Here is a 17178-nt window from a genome sequence, read left to right as displayed (position 1 = left end):
AGTAGATAAAGATGCGCACTGGCAAAGAACGCGATATATTGTATAGGATCTAGTATCTACTGATGACGTAAGAGATAAAGAACATCAAACGTGGTATGCAAATGTAAACGTGTGATTATATCTATCCCAAATGAGTGGTCCATTGACTATGTTCATAAAATTTGTTGACCTTATGGCACGATTTTGATTGCGCTCTAGACAATGGGTACACAACTCAATTGTTGTATCGACCATTGACCTTCTAACAAATAATTCATGATTGATTGATTCCATATGATGATCTTTTGGGCATTCATGTTTAGCATAACATCATATGTTCATGTTTTATTATAATTAAAATAAATAGTTAATTTCACATATTCAACCATGTATGCACTAATGATATGCTATAAGTGTTAAGAATGTGTAGAGTGATCTTAAAACCAAATTTAACACATACCACTTATCCTTATATTGAATTTTAATTTGTTTGATTTGCTCAAACATGCTATGACCATTTGGTTCATCTATCCCAACGACAATGGTTCTATCTTTTAGTTTTTCAAATTTATTAAAATAGCTTGGGAAATTGAATTTCATTTCATTTTATTTTATTTGCTCATTCTTCGACTATCCATGGTTCATCTTTCCCATTGACTCTGGTCCTTCTATTTTCTAGTTCATCAAATTTGTTCAGCTCTCGACGTGGTTTTGATATGCACTTTGAACGGACGCCAATACATGACCCAAACATAGAGTCAATTGTTAAATTTCCATCGAGCATTTAAAGATGTTTCAATATTTCATAAAGAAGTAAATGTCAAGAAACATGCCATGCAAATATCTTGAAATGTTCACCAAGAAACTCACATGCATGGAAAGAGTCTGGTATAAGCAACTCCTTTAGGCGAGCATGGGCACATTGATGATCCGTAGACGGAGTTCCTATATTGTTAAACAACATACAAAATGATTTAGTATGTTAAAAGTTTTTATGGTTTATATCCATCCTCACTTTCGAAATAAGATAATAACTCTAACTACTTTTAGTACCTTTAAGGAATTAAGGTTGTGAGTTGACTCGAACTACAACTTTGCTCATTTAATTTACGAGAGCCCGAACTGTATTTCTAACATTTGAGCTCGATTTGTTTATTAGTTATATTTTATTTGAATGACTAACAAAGTCTGACCACCCGGGTACAATTATTGCCAAAAGGTCATCCACGCCCATGATATATCGCAAACACTAATTTTAGGGGAAACCAACTGCCCAAAGGCCACTTTTGTAAAGCCCTAACTCATGCACAAAATTTTGTGACAAATAATCTAGAGAAAGTCACTAGAGTATCACTAAAGCACTGCTTCTTTAGTAATCACTTATATACATTTAAGTTATTTTTATACACATTAATAATTATAAGTTCTAGATATGATATAATATATATTGTTTAGTTATTTCTATCATAAAGTATATAATTTTCATTGTGTAGATATATATGTCATACCTTGTTAAAAATATATATAAATAATTGACTCGACAATAATTCTCCTCGAACATGGCCTACAACTTTCATAGCATACGTTTAAATTTATTTTTACATAATTTATAGCTACAATTGTTTAAAAAATTGCTTACATGCAAACGGACGACGCGGTGGTAAGATAACTCTTCTCAAAATCTAACTTAACCTTTTTTTTTTGTCCTCATAAAGAGAAATCTAAATTTGACAGATATAACCAATTTTCAAATTAAATTAGAAATAAAAATAAAAAACTTTAATGAACGATTAAAAATTGGCATGGGTTGTTGAAAACTCGTGATATTTTTCACGAATAAAAATTCAAGGAAATTTTTAGAAACAATTTGAGATTTATTATCATTTTTTCACACGCCATTAACTAAAACAATAAGATGCTATAATTGAATTTCTTTTTAAAGGCGAGGGGCCTTTGAGAAGGTAAAACCGGTAACACCAGCATGAATCATTCTGGTACTTTTGGTTGCAATGAGGCGTCACTAGATGGATGGCTGGTGGTTTGATTTGGGTTGATCAGTAGTTGTGCAAAAGAGCATTTTAATGACATGGCATGCTTTCAAGTAGCGTGCAAAGGAGCCGAGCTACTAACGACCAATTTGAGATTGAATTGTTAAAAGCTTGAAATGAGCCGAGCCTTGTCGAGCCCGAACCTCAAATAGAGCTCCTTTAGTTAACTAGCCAGCCCGAGCTCGACCCTTGTATGGGAAGATAGTTTAGGATCGCCAAGCTTATATATTTTTAAGTTTTTAACTCATCTAGATTTCTATGTATTAATTTCACACTGCACGGCTGGGGCGCGAGCGGATCTTTGGCTTGTTTAAGGTGCTCAACACGAGCTCCAGCTGAGCTTAGCCTCGTTTATGGTTTTTTTTTTCAAAATATATAAAAATAATTAAATACTTATATCAATTAATTAGTAAAAAATAAACAAGTCGAGCCTGAGCCGAACTCGAGCTTCAAAAAACGACTCATGTTCTCCATTTGTATGTTTGGTCCTTCAAACACAGATTTATTATTGTATTGTAATAATAATTTATACATCTTTATGAACCATCTGCTAGCTGGATGAAAGAAAACCATCTTTGTGCTGTTGGTTCAAGCCCAAGATTACAAACACTAAAACACACTCAAAGAAACTCACGTATGTATATAAACTTGCAGAAGAAGAAGAATGAAAGTTGCAAGAAAGAGAAACACTTTTCAAAGAAAGAGGACACTTTATTCAATAAAGAGAGATGGCAGCCTACATGAACTTGAAATAACCAACGGAACATAACAAACTCTACTCCACTTTCTCCTAAACTTAAGCTACAATTCCAAGATCTTTTCTTCCTATGAACTCGGTCCACTTATTTAATTCAAAACCAAATACTAAATAAAACAAACTTACTTATTAATAAAACTAAATAAATAAACCTTAACAAACGATTACCCAACATATGCCACAACTATCACCATTAACTCTCATTGCTGCCTAAATCTGATTACACTTTCAAAAATTAGGAGCCACTTACAAAGATTTCGGTCCGGTCATTAATGGTGGTTTTCTTAGTTTGATCTAGCTAGTTCATAAAGCTTTCTGATATGCAAGGGATTTAAGTTATTGACAGATAAAAAGTGTTTTAAGCATTCTTAAGTTAACTTAAAATTAATAAGGCTGTTGCTTTAGACGAGCAATCGTGATGCACTGCAGTTTTGTAGAAACCGAACATTCATATATCCACTCTGCAAACTTCAAAATCATAATCAGCAGGCCTCTTTCTTCAAGATACAAGCTTAAAAATTCACTTATTTTGAACTCGGGAAATCAGTATCTTTGATGTGCAATGCTCAGAAGGTTAGTCTACGCACTTATGATCAGATGTTCTGGCAGTCTGGCACATTAAGACCGTTTTCAGGAATGGCCTGGACTAAAAATGAGTGAATCTTTTATCGAGCTCGTACGTGGTCTACGCTTATTCAACTAGAGTTTTTATTGAGGTCAAATTATAAAGTGAGCTCTTGAGATTTTGTTACTTCATAGTGTACAAAACAACTTATGTTATAATGCTAGAATACATGAGAACAAAAGTTATATTAGCGGAAGCCGTTATCATCTTCAATATCATAATTGAATTCGTGTTGTTTATGTTGTATGTGTATGTAACAAACAGATTATGCAATCGAATCCATGAAAGATGAATATATTATATTGAATATGTCTTGGTCACACTCAATGGTTACAACATGTTCATATATATACACATTGACGGTTACGTGCACCGGTTGGTGGCCTTTAATAACCATTTATAACGGTAATCACCCAGCCATCCAACGTGTATATCTAGCCTAAGTTAATAATGACAATAATATCCTAAGTGTTACAAATACAAATAATAATGATATTATATTATATAATAACGAAGTTTAGCTTATAATATCTAATAAGTTAACCAATAGTGTCTATAGGTATATTTTGCAATAACAGTAAATAAGCATGATACAGAAGCAAAAGAATATACAGGCATAATACCATGTGTCTCATGCTTAATGGCTACTTTCATGATTTTCTTTAGAAAAATAAGGAGGCTCTCATGTCATCCTTGTTCCCCATGGGTTGTTTATGTAATGATATCGTTCCTCATTGACAATCTATCTCCTCCGTTGCAGCTAAGCGTAGTTGATGCACTATTATTGCTTTGCCATTCACTAGTGACGGAGACCGGCGAACGCTGGAATTCTTTCAACAAAACCACTGCGTCACTAATTTCAGACAAAGGTGACACATGAGCGTCTATTCTACCCACGCCTTGAATATCAATCAACACATCCAGAACCTCTTTCATTGTAGGCCTCATATCTGAATCATACTGTAAACACCTAAATCCCAATTCCGCTGCTAATGTGATCATGTTCATAATTTCAGGATTCCCATCAGATACTAAAACCGGGTCGACTAGTTTATCAATTTCATGTCTTTGGATTTTGTTTAAAGCAAGGTTAGCCAAACTAACCTCATCTTGAGACCTGCTTAAGTAGACAGGCACCATTGACGATATCAGTTCAATCAAGACTACCCCAAAGCTATAAACATCACTCTTCTCAGTTAACTGATAGCGTTGGTGATATTGTGGATCCACATATCCCGGGGTTCCCTGAGGAGCTGTTGACACATGAGTGACATTATTTGATATGAGCCTCGAGAGACCAAAATCTGCAACCTTGACACAAAAATTGTGATCAAGAAGAATGTTGCTGGTCTTTACATCTCTGTGTATGATTTCAGACGCATGAAGGTACACCAGCGCACTGGCGGTTTCAATAGCAATGTTCATCCGTATTGGCCATGTTAGCAGGCTTGGATTTGCTTGTTCTCCATGGAGGTGATCAGCAACAGTACCGTTGGGAATGTACTCGTAAACAAGGAGAAGTTCACGGCTTTGTCTAGACGTGCAGCCGTAGAGGACCACAAGATTTGGGTGCTTTAATTTGGTGAGGATCTCAACCTCATTTCTAAAATGTTGGACTCGATTGTAGTTGTGCTCGTGAAGTTTCTTTACTGCAACTTCTCTACCATCTTTGACTTTACCTGTTTCAGAAATATGGAAAGATCGGCGTGGGAGATTTCATATGAAAATATTTATCTGAATAATAAAGTTCTTACCGTAATAAACTGCTCCGAAGCCTCCATCCCCAAGTTCATGTGAAGGGTCGAAATTACAGGTGGCATCTTCAAGCTCCTTGTAGGAGAAAACAGACACACCACATGAGAGACTTACGTCTTCAACGTTTGGAGAATGCTTCTTGGATGAGACATAGGAAAAAGGGTTGTTCTTACGGTCACGCCAGATTATGAAGATGACAAAAGACAGAATGAGGATCATGGTTAATCCGGTGATAACTACAACAATAAATGGAACACATTCAGCACGGTCTGTAAGTACGCACATGTTTGTTTGTATGCAATCATTTATATCCAATAATAATAATAATAATAATAATAATAATAATAATAATAATAATAATAATAATAATAATAATAATAATAATAATAATAATAATAATAATAATAATGCATAAGATCAAAGAGGCATATTACCCAGAATCTTAATAGTCCTATCTCTGCTTTGTTTTTTGTATGGTCTTTCTGTAACAACCAAACAATAAAAGTATTTAATTTAGGGCAATATAAAAACATTAGAACTATGTTAGACATATAATCTAGTGTATAAAAATAAGGGAAGAGGGAAAGTGAAGCTGTAAATACCCCATTTGACGTCCGAACAGTGATCATGTCCGTTTTCAGTAGCACACAGACGACCCTTTTTTTGACAGTCGATACAGAAAGGTGTCGATATAAATTCAATAGAGGTGACAGGATTGAGAAGAGAAAATATGTCGGTTTCATTAAGTCCTGGTTCAGTTGACAATTTCACAGGTAGCTGCACAACTTGACATGTTTGTGGGAGGTCACTTGGAACTGATCCATTGAAGTAGTTGTAGTAGAAAGTGTGATTTTCGCATCTATCGTAGCTGTTGCAAATATGATCCTCAAAATATGTGAGAGTTTCTGGGCATTTGAAGAGAGTAATGAAGGCAATGGTTGACATTGAGTACAAATGAGGGCTTGGACTAGGAAAAGTGAAATTATGCATAAGCGCCTCGCATTTAGTTTTATTTAAGAGCTGCCCAAATGTTTCGTTCCAGACGAGTAAAACAAAAGAATTTTTATTAGCGTCAAACCTGCCAGCAATTGCATACGACCGTCCTCCAATTTGAATCTCCCCGCCTTTCGGAGTACAGTTGACGTTGATCAGCCCACATCCCGTGTCCTTGATATTGTAAAACGGGTACTTGAACGGGGCCATACCTGGGCAACCGAAACTTTCTGGGCAGACAAGCGTAGAAATGCTTCCATCTGCGGCAGAAAGAATAAATGGCACGAAAAGGAAGACGAGAATCATTTCAAATTCCAACCCACAGATTAGAGAACTACACAAGGTAACCTTGCATCTTCAGACTCCATTATTGCATTATATACATTAGTGTTAAAATATACTTACAAATTCAAGTTGTGCCATTTTCCTTTTCCATATTGACTAAGACATTCAAGACTTTGACTCATTGATTTTTGTCTGCCATTCATTCTTTAACCATTTTCAAAAGCCATTAGGCATGCTTTAAAAGTTTCATGTGTTCACATTTCCCACTTTCTAACACGTCTCAACTTTTCAAAGTCCAAAGTTTTAGAAAAAGACATTGAGTAGACTTAGATGCCATTTTATTAAATGCACAATTACTACAACGTACATCACAATTCACACCAGAAGAAAATGTACACATTAATACAAACAGCATTATGTGTCCTGTTAGGATGGCCTAAACCATTTAGTTAAGATCGATTAAGTGACATAATTAGTTCCTTAAATTTTGTTAGAGTTCGGACTGTTCTGTTATCGGGTTTCTTCGGGTCAGGTAATTCAGGTATTTGTCCATTTTAAAATGTCTTAGTTTACATATTACACATTTGGTCCGTAGGATTTTCAACCCTTATATTGTTTGGAAAATTAGTATATTTCGTGACAAGAACATACTATTTGGAAAGTTAACGCGTTTTCATGAATTGTAGATAGCATGCCAAAAGTTAAAACGATGTGGTTCGATTTAATCGGGTTTCAGGTTAATCGGTTCGGGTTATTCGGGTTTTTTATACTTAAAAGGTCTAACCAATACCGGCCCCTAATAACAATCGAATTAATCAGTGCGGGTAAAATCGATGGGCCTAGATGATGTATTATCATTGCTCGAGATTATGTTTCACGGAAAAGGTTAAAATACAAAGGAAGAGAAAAATAAGAAGTGTGAGAATGATTTATGGCTTAAAAAAATCCCTAAAAATCAAGAAAAATAATAAAGAACCATAACTCAAAATATAAATTAAAAAAAATAAATAAATAAAAAAACTAAAATCTTAAAAAAAATTCGAAAGAAGACACAATATTAATAAAAAAAGACACAATGATGAAAATAGACAAAAAACACAATATAAAAGAATAACTTAACACATCTTTGTTTCACATGTTACTCGTCAATTGTCATATTATATTTATAAAGGTGTTGCATTCATGGATTTTACAACAAATTATGGCCTAAATACCTCATTAATTTTAAAATCACCAAATTAATTATATATATATATATACATTATATATATATATATTATATTTTTGAAAGTCGGTCTGTGAGGCATTATTACTGTTCATTGGAAATCAGGCTTTAGATGTGATAACATATGTAGTAACTCATGTACCTTTCAGCTTTTCTGTTAACACTTTCACCTTTGTTTACGCGTGGCCTTTTAAACCACGTGTCCACTACAGCTGTCCCTCCCCTGGCCCTTGGGCTGTCTTTCCAAAACATGCGTCCCACCTCCATTATCGTTTATATTTCCACCTTCGTCACCAAACCTCACCGGAAATGGCGTCGGGCGATCGAGGAAAAAAAACTGACCACTTTGGTGTCTTCGGCGGTGTCAATCTTTGTTCTTCCATGACTATGTTGTTAGGATTTCATTGGTTCGTTCTTCGATGATGGAGGCGAGTTAGGGTTCTTTTTTATGGCTACATCGGCAAGGTATGGTTTTATTCACATATTGTTAGAATTGGAAGTGATCATATTATTCACATATTGTTACAGTATAAATACAGTAAAGAGCTCCATCAATCATGGAGAGAAATAATCAAAATACATAAAATAAGGAGAGAAATAAGCAACTAACAAAACAATATTGACTATTGACTAATTTTGAATATGATTATCCAAATTTTGAATATGATTATCTATTACCCCCCCCCCCCCTTCAAGCGAACAGGTGGAGAACCGACTCGAAGCATAGTGCGAAACCGTTCAAAGAGAGGTTTCGGAAGGCTTTTAGTAAAAATGTCAGTTACCTGGAGCGTGGTTAGAACAAACTTGGTGTAGAGACGTCATGAAGACACAAGTTCCCGAACAAAGTGATAATCGATGTTAATGTGTTTAGCCCGCTTGTGAGACACCGGATTCTGACTTAGAAAAGGAGCACTTTTGTTGTCACATAGCAATGTCGGTCGGTCAGGAGGTAATGCATGTAACTCACGTAAAAGATGAGTTAACCAAATAATTTCAACAGTAGTGTTTGCCATTGATCGGTATTTTGATTCGCAGCTAGAGCGTGAAACAGTAGGTTGCTTATTGGCACTCCAAGATACAAGATTACCACCAAGATAGATGGAATAACCGTAAGTCGAACGTCTAGTTTCAATGCAGCGTGCCCAATCGGCATCAGAGAAACCCACTAGTCTCGTTGTTTTGGGTTTATCAAACGTTAGTCCAAACGAAAGTGTTCCTTTGACATACCTCAAGATACGTTTAACAAGCTGGAAATGGGCTGCTGTGGGCATTTGAAGAAATTGGCTCGCTTGATTTACCGCATAGGACAGATCCGGTCTTGTAATTGTTAGGTACTGTAAAGCACCTACTAACGATCTGTAAAATGTCGGGTCATGAAATGGAGTGCCTTTGGAAACAAAGGTATTTGTAGCGGTAAGTGTTGTTGCTACGAGTTTTGTATCAAGGAGTCTGGCCCGTGCAAGTATGTCATATGCATATTTTGCTTGGTTTAGGAAGATTCCCGAATCAGTATGAGTGACTTCAAGACCCAAAAAATAATTTAACGAACCCAAGTCTGTGATAGCAAATTCGGTGTGAAGCCATATAATAAGCTCTCGGATAACCACCTCATCATTACCAGTTAGAATAATGTCATCCACATACACTAAAAGATATATAAGTACAGAGTTCTTTTTTAAGACAAAAAGTGAAGTATCGGCTTGGCTACATTGAAAACCAAGGGTATTTAAGAAGGAGCTGAGACGTTGAAACCACGCTCGAGGAGGCTGCTTAAGACCATAGAGAGCCTTTTTTAAACAGCAAACATAATCAGGGTAACGTGGATTTATAAAACCCGGTGGTTGCTCCATATAAACCGTCTCGGTAAGAGTACCATTTAAAAAAGTGTTTTTAACGTCTAGTTGATGTAAACACCAGTTATAAATAGTAGCAAGAGCAAGAACAACCCGAACCGTAGAAGCTTTGACAACAGGGCTAAAGGTTAAGGAGTAGTCTAAACCTGGGACTTGAGTAAACCCTTGAGCGACGAGACGGACTTTATAACGATCAACTGAACCATCAGCTTTATACTTGGTTCGATAAACCCATTTAGAACCAACGACATTTGAATGCATTGGGCGTTTAACAAGTTCCCAAGTGTTGTTGTTATGAAGGGCAGTTATCTCCTCATTCATGGAGGTCACCATTTTAGATGTTTTGAAGCCGATTTGAAACCTTTAGGGTCATGAACATCAAAAAGAGCATGATGAAGGGAAGAAGTACTGACGAATGATAGGTCTGCATGATGCTTTGGTTTAAAAATACTTGATTTAGACCTAGTTGTCATTGAATGAACAGATGAGTTCGGTTGTTGATGTTGTGGTGGAGGATCAGGGTTGGAACTTGAGGTTGAGGTGGTGGTGGTATGTGATACATATTGGGATGGTGAGGTGAGATTTTGAGCCGAAGGGGAGGCGTGGGCTGGAGCAGGTGAGAGTGGGCTGGAAGGTGTATGGGAGTTTGGGCTGGATGTGCTAGAATGGGCCAAAAATGGACCTGTAGATTGGGTTTGAGAGGATTGAGTTGTAGATTGGGCTGGTGAGAAAGAATTTATGGATTCCTTATGAGGAACAGTACACAATATGCAAGTGGATGAATTATTTGTTATGCATGAATGTAATGGTTGTGGGTTGAGTGGTGATGGTTAGTTGGAAATGGTTGATAGTAAAGATCCAACAGTGTCATCAAAGTTTGAAAACACAAGCTTAGCATCATCAACAGGTGGTACAACACCACTAAAAGGAAAGGTGTCTTCATCGAATTGAGCATGTCTAGTAACGTAAACTTTATAAGACACAGGATCTAAGCATCGATAACCTTTGTATTTGGGGCTATAGCCAATAAAAATACATGATGCACTTCGTGGAGAGAGTTTATTTTTGGCATAAGCTCGAAGATATGGAAAAACCCTACAACCAAAAATTCGAAAGTTTGCATATGTGGGTGGTTGAGAAAACAGGAGCTCAAAAGGTGATTTTTTGTTTAAAACCGGACTGGGAAGACAATTGATAATATAAGTTGCAGATGTAAATGCATCTACCCACAAGGTGGCCAGCGCATGAGAGTTAAATAGCATGGCAAGACCGGTTTCGGTTATACGCCGATGTTTACGTTCGGCACGAAAGTTTTGTTCGGGAGTATGGGGGCATGATAAACGATGTTGAATGCCATTCTGGTGTAATAAAGTTTGAACCCGATTATTTGTAAATTCAGTGCCTCCGTCACTTTGACGGCTCGAGAAAATTGGTTCTGGACAAAAGCTAAAAAGGCCATCAAAACATTGTAAAAGTCGGATTTTGCTTTTAAGGGATAGAACCATGTAAACCGGGAAAAATCGTCAACAAATATCACATAGTATAAGTAGCCATCAGATGAAATACTAGGTGCGGGTCCCCAAAGATCACAATGTATCAAATCTAAAACATTCAAAGAATGTTTATTATTCAAATCAAACGGTAAACGATGTGCCTTAGACAATTGACACGAAGCACAAATTCCCGGTTTGGGCAATAAAGAAGAAACAAACAAATAACCAAGTTTATTTAAAAAAGAAATGACACCAAGTGAAACGTGTCCAAGTTGACTATGCCATCGTTCAAAAGATGCACGAAGATGGTGTGACGAGAGAGCAGCTGCAAATGCTTGTTGTGCGTGTGAGAGAATGTAGAAACCATTTTCACACCTGCCTTTTGCTAGAATCGCTTTCGTTTTTCGGTCCTGAATATGAAAAAAAATCGTTAGATAACAAAACATCTACATGTGAATTATTTGTAAGTTGGCTAATTGAAAGAAGACTTTTTGTGAGATGTGGAACAACAAGGACATTTTTTAACGACAGAGAGGAATTTATAGAACATTTACCGACTTTTGTAACTAGTAAAGAATGACCATTACCAAAAGTTACATATTCATTACCCTGATGTGTGTGCAAGGCATCAAGACCATCAGCCGAGGGCGTCATGTGAGCGGTTGCACCAGAATCAACACACCAATCAGGAGTGTTACCGTTAACATGACACTGGGCGTGAAACACCTGAGCAAGATTTGCATCAAGTGACGTAACAGCCCGCTGAGCAAAAGTCGATAAAGAAGGGCAAGCACTTGCATAATGACCATCTTTTCTGCATAATTGACAATGAGGCGGGCGTCGGGGTCCAGATGAGCGACCACGACCAGATCCGGATCCACGAAAGCGACCACGACCAGATCCGGTAGAGTCACGAGTCTGTCGAGGCTGAGCAAGGTAAGCAGCTTGAGGCACCGATGAACCATGGAGAGATTGCATAAAGATCTCGTGGTTCTCGGCCTGTGAGAGCAGATCATGGAATGGTAAAGGAGGCCGAACGGTACGCTGGGATGTAGAAAAGTTCTCAAAGGAAGACCCTAGCCCCGCAAAGAAACCAGTGGGTTTTTTCACTGTCTTCAACCGGATACCCGATTGCAGTACGTTGGTCACAAAAAGACTTGAATTTTCGGCCATATTCGGTAACAGTGGAGGATCCCTTTTGCAATTGCCGAAGAGAATCCCGAAGAGTGTGCTTACGTTCCAGAGACTGATGGCTATACGCTGCCTCAAGGGCTTGCCAAACCTGTCGGGCCGAGGTAAGACCAATGACTTCGGCCATGGCCTCTTCGGTGAGAGACGAATTGAGTAATTAAAGGACTCTCTGATCAGCCTCTTTCCAATCAACGAAGGCTGTATTTGGAGTAGCTTTGCCACCGACGATGATGGTTTCCGGTGGCGGTGGAGAGGTACCATCCACATGACTGTTGAGTTACATGTACGAGAGAACCGGTGAAACTTGATTTTTCCACATGAGATAATTTGTGGATGAGAGTTTAATGTGATAAGGTGAAAGGGAGAGTGTAAGGGAGCAGTGGATAAGGCATTTGAGGAGGAGATGTTGGAGGTCGTCATGGCCGGAGAAGAAGAACAGGGAATGTCGGCTAAAAAGAATAAGGGGATTTTTGGATCGCCAGTTAGGCTGATACCATGATAGAATTGGAAGTGATCATATTATTCATATATTGTTACAGTATAAATACAGTAAATAGCTCCATCAATCATGGAGAGAAATAATCAAAAGACATAAAATAAGGAGAGAAATAAGCAACTAACAAAACAATATTGACTATTGACTAATTTTGAATATGATTATCTATTAGATCGATTTCATACATTTGGTGACGTTTCGTTTTCCGGTGCCGGTGGCAATGGTTTTGACAAGTGATAAAAGCGTGACGGTGATTCAAACGTGGCAAACAGTAAATGAGTAAAATAATAAGATCCTTCTTGCATTTGGTGGATGTTGCTTAAGGTTTTGTTTATACCTAATATTTGGGTTTGAAATTGTGTAATTTGTTCTTTAGTATGATTCGTTTTAGCCATGCATTTTAGTTTTCATCTTGCTAGGTGCAAAAACTAAAATTGTAAGTTCAACTTCATATCATATCATGTATTTAGTTTAATGGTTTGCTTGAAGTTGGTATATCATGAAACTGTACAATCAATGTTCTAATTTAATCACCTTTCATCCTCTCCAACTAGGGTAATATCTCTCACCGTCGTATGCATACGTCACCGCTGTAGCCATTGTATTTACCTCACTATACGACTGCCAAGCCGTCTACGGCAACGGCGGAAGTAGTGGTGGTAAAGCGTCGTTTCCAGCGACCATTTAAGGTCGTCTTTGGTGACGATGGTGGTCGTTTCTAGATTTCATTTTGGAATTCTAGGCGGCGGCCATGGCGGAAGTGTCCGGCGCACGGTCTATTTGTCTTTTGTCTGTTCGATTAGCTAACTGGATGTCATGACAACTTCCATTGTAATCTGTCCCTGCTTTAATTTTGGGTATGTTTTCGAACTATGATACTTTTACACCTGAGTTCATTGCAAGTATTTCTCTTGGTTTTTTAGAGAGAAACATAGGGAAAGTGGGGTGTTTCCCCGTCGTTTGTTGGCGGCGGCAGACCCGCAACGTTATTTTGACCTTAGATGTGGTGTATATAAGTGTTCGATGAAATGCATGTCTGTCCGTTTGTGCTTAGAAATGCTATTATTGTTTTCTAAACCTCTTTTGTGAACATCTATAACCTTAGGTACGATGCACATGAGGTGTTTGACGCAATGCTTTGACGATTGTGCTATGCCGGCAGCGATGATGATGACAGACTCTTGGCGTGGCAACTATAGTGCTTGGAAATAAGTAACCATACTCGAATGTTATAAACGAATGTTTATCAAGGACCCGTTTCGTTTAACCTTGGACGGATCTGCCTCGCTCGGATATGTCGCGGATGTCTTTGCTGGTTACCAGATGAGCTGAAGTCCAAATTTTGCACTTCTCTAATCTCTCAATCATGTGTTGTGCAGAAATATTTGGTTTGTAGCTTTTCAATTTGTTTTAAGACTCTTATCAACCTTCTTTTTATTTTAAGTGATGTTGATTGCTGTTATCAAATTTACATCTTTGCTTTTATCAAATTTGTAACACCTAGCTTTACAACTAGAGGTAAATTAGACCTTTAGGTTGTATGTATACTGGTGAAATGATAGGTGTTGGAATAAATGTTTTAAATGTCTTTTTTTTTGTTACGCAATTAGTTTTTGTATTCGGCTATGATTTCACAACCCCCCACAACACGGGAGTATATATTATAATTTTCAAATGTTCTTATAGACTTAATAATACTATTCATTGCAGTTAGCGCATAATCAATTGTACAATGTGCTTTCAGTGTTGTAATATCAAGTTTCTTTCATGTGATTCCACGTGTTGTTCTGATGTCTCCACATATACTCACTTTACATAAAAAAAGATACTGAAATGCATGTCTATGTTTCTCTCTACATCTATGGCCACCACCAACTTCTTCAACCACCACCGTTGCACCACCATCGTCATTTAGGTTACGATTACGTCGCCTCTCTCTGGCAAGCCATCTCTCTCTGTACATCTACGGCTACCACCACCGTCTTCAGCCACCTCTACTTTCATCTTCAACCACCACCGTCGTCATTTAGGTAATTTGTGCTTAAGAGCTTCAAAGTGAAAAAAAAAGCCCCAATTTTCATTGTAGGTTCAGGTTTCTTCAAACCGCCACCATCACGTGGTGCAGGTTGACTTTTCTTTTTAAACCCTCTGTTGGGCTGGTGGTGTGGTGACGGAGGGGTTCGGTGGTGTGATGTGGTGACAGAGGGGCCCGGTGGCCTGTTATTATTCCTGTTATGGCTATCACAGTTTGTTGTGGGTTGTTTCGTGGATGCCATTTCTAGCGATCTATGGTGGTGGCTGCTTTATGTTCTTTGTTTGTCGCTTGAATATGTTGTCTAGGCTATGATGACGCCCCGTTATTTAGATGGCAACCATGTTGCAACCATAACGGAGATCTGAGCTTCAAGTACTTCAAGTAATTTAAGTTACATTTCGAGTTTTGGAAATTGTTTTTGTCCTGATTTGTTTGTCATTGGAATATTGCTTAGTCTTAAGTTTGTTAAAAACGTTAAAGAATTGAGGTTTTGTTTTTGTTTTTCCTTGATTGAAGTTCATTTTGATTGAACGAATTCATTTAAAGGAGGAAAAGGAAGGAAAATGAGGGATGGAAAAATTTTGTTGTTTTCCCAAGTTTCATTGAAGGAAGGAAAATATAAAAAGGGTGTTCTCGAGTTTCATTAAAGGAAAGAAAAGGAGGGGAGGGGAGAGAAAATAAAGAGTAAAATAAGAAAATTTGTGTCTTTCCAAATTGAAAAGATTAGGAAGGAAAGAAATTTAAAAACAAAGAGTTGACGCCAACAGAAAAGATAAGAAAAGAAAATTTTCTTTTCCTTCCCTTTCTTTTCATAAATGAACTCGGGAACACAGTCTGGGTTTACTTTGTGGAGTTTGTACCTGCATGTGAAGGTGTTTGATCTGTTATCGTGCTTTTTTATGGATGAGTGTTTGTCTGTGTGTTCTTAATTAAAGATTGGATTCTATTGTTGTCTTAACCCCCAACCCTAATGTTCTAATCTCTAATGAACCAAATCAATCTTCTGTATATGTTATTGTGCTTGTTGGGCATGTTTGTGTTGCCTCTGTCTTTATGTGTTATTGGATTTGATTCATTGTTAAGCTTAGGTTTGAGCAAGACTCGGGTTTTTCCTTCAACATTTGTTACTTTGAGAAATGGTGACGAATGAAGAGTGGGACGAAGTGGAAAATTTTCTTTCAGTTTCATGAATGTGGATGACGACGTGCTTCTATACACATTCGCTCTCACCTCTACTCACCGACAAGCAATTCACGGCAGCGACAATGTGATCATTTGTTTTTCCGACCCGTCCAAGAGACCATACCAGGTATGATTCTCTTACAATGAAATCCCTAATTTTACATTTCCATGTTTGCTGCTTCAATGATGCATCAGTGACTATTTATAACAAATTTGAAGATATTCATGATGGTTGCTACTATAATTTGTGGTGAATGTATGCTTTCATAATTTTATCTTTTATGTAGTATTTCATGGCTATTTTAGGAGGATGGTTTTTTTATTTCATCTATTATTTTGATCTTTTGACGTTGTTACTTATAATGCCAAGATGACATTAGCAACAAGAATAAGTAAGTTTTTTACATATACACTATTGCCTCAATTTGGCGTTTAATAGGTCTTTTATTTGCATTTTAGTGGTTTCTTATAGATGATAACTATTTATGATTTGCATAAATTGCTCTGTTTTGATACACTATGTTACAGCCTTAGAGGTTATAAAGTATGAAAGTATTATTCATGAATTCAATTCTTATTTAAAATATGGTACTACTCAGGTTTCGCCTTACATGGAATGCACACAAATGTTAAAAACACTGCAAGAATATATAAAAGAGGAAAAAATTAAGGACTTTACGATTGCAATGTGTTGGGTTCATAGGCTAGATCACTTATTGAGCTGCTTCCTAAGGAGAGAGACCACCAAAAATATACACACGTGCCTCAACCGTTCTTTGTGAAACTGTGTGGGTATTTATACTCTGTTTCATGTTTGATGTTGAATATGTTGTAATACAAGTACACAATACATTTTTGTTTTGTGAAGTTGGCTGGAATCCAATCCTAAATTATGCTCTTTAGTGTAATCACTTAGATATACTCTTTATCTAAATACTATACAACGACCTGCGCAACGCACGGTTCCTTTATACTAGTTCTATGTTAAAAGGCCACCCATACACCTGACTCTATTCATGTCCACAAGATTTTTCCAATTTTTTTAGGGCTATCACAATATAGCATCAAACAATCGTATGTCTTAACTCAAACCATATCATGAATCACCTCCTAAAAACATAAAAGTAAAAAATCAGGGCAACAAAAAAGTTTGATACAGAAAATCAAAATCAACCCAATTTGAAACTTTTTCGATTCTTGTCTCGCATGATTAAAAATGGCATCGAAAAAGATTGCTGCAACACTTATCATGTGCATTGTC

The 17178-nt window shown here is 37.1% G+C and overlaps 1 protein-coding gene across 1 annotated transcript; it reads right to left on the bottom strand.

Moving 5' to 3' along the window:
- Positions 1 to 4120: 4120 nt before the first annotated feature.
- LOC143556734 (LEAF RUST 10 DISEASE-RESISTANCE LOCUS RECEPTOR-LIKE PROTEIN KINASE-like 1.1) lies at positions 4121 to 6367 on the bottom strand. Its single transcript, XM_077045991.1, has 4 exons — positions 5767 to 6367; positions 5599 to 5646; positions 5164 to 5400; positions 4121 to 5088 (listed from the first exon to the last, which is right to left on the bottom strand). Exons 1-4 carry the CDS (start codon positions 6365 to 6367, stop codon positions 4121 to 4123), a joined length of 1854 nt encoding a protein of 617 aa, XP_076902106.1.
- Positions 6368 to 17178: the final 10811 nt, after the last annotated feature.

The sequence above is a fragment of the Bidens hawaiensis genome, unplaced genomic scaffold (assembly GCF_021521415.1).
Source record: "Bidens hawaiensis isolate Kalapana, Puna unplaced genomic scaffold, B.hawaiensis_p1.1 tig00018672_1, whole genome shotgun sequence".
NCBI classification, from domain to species: Eukaryota; Viridiplantae; Streptophyta; class Magnoliopsida; order Asterales; family Asteraceae; genus Bidens; species Bidens hawaiensis.
Note: the sequence above shows the minus strand (reverse complement) of the source record. Positions and strands in the feature narration are given on the sequence as shown.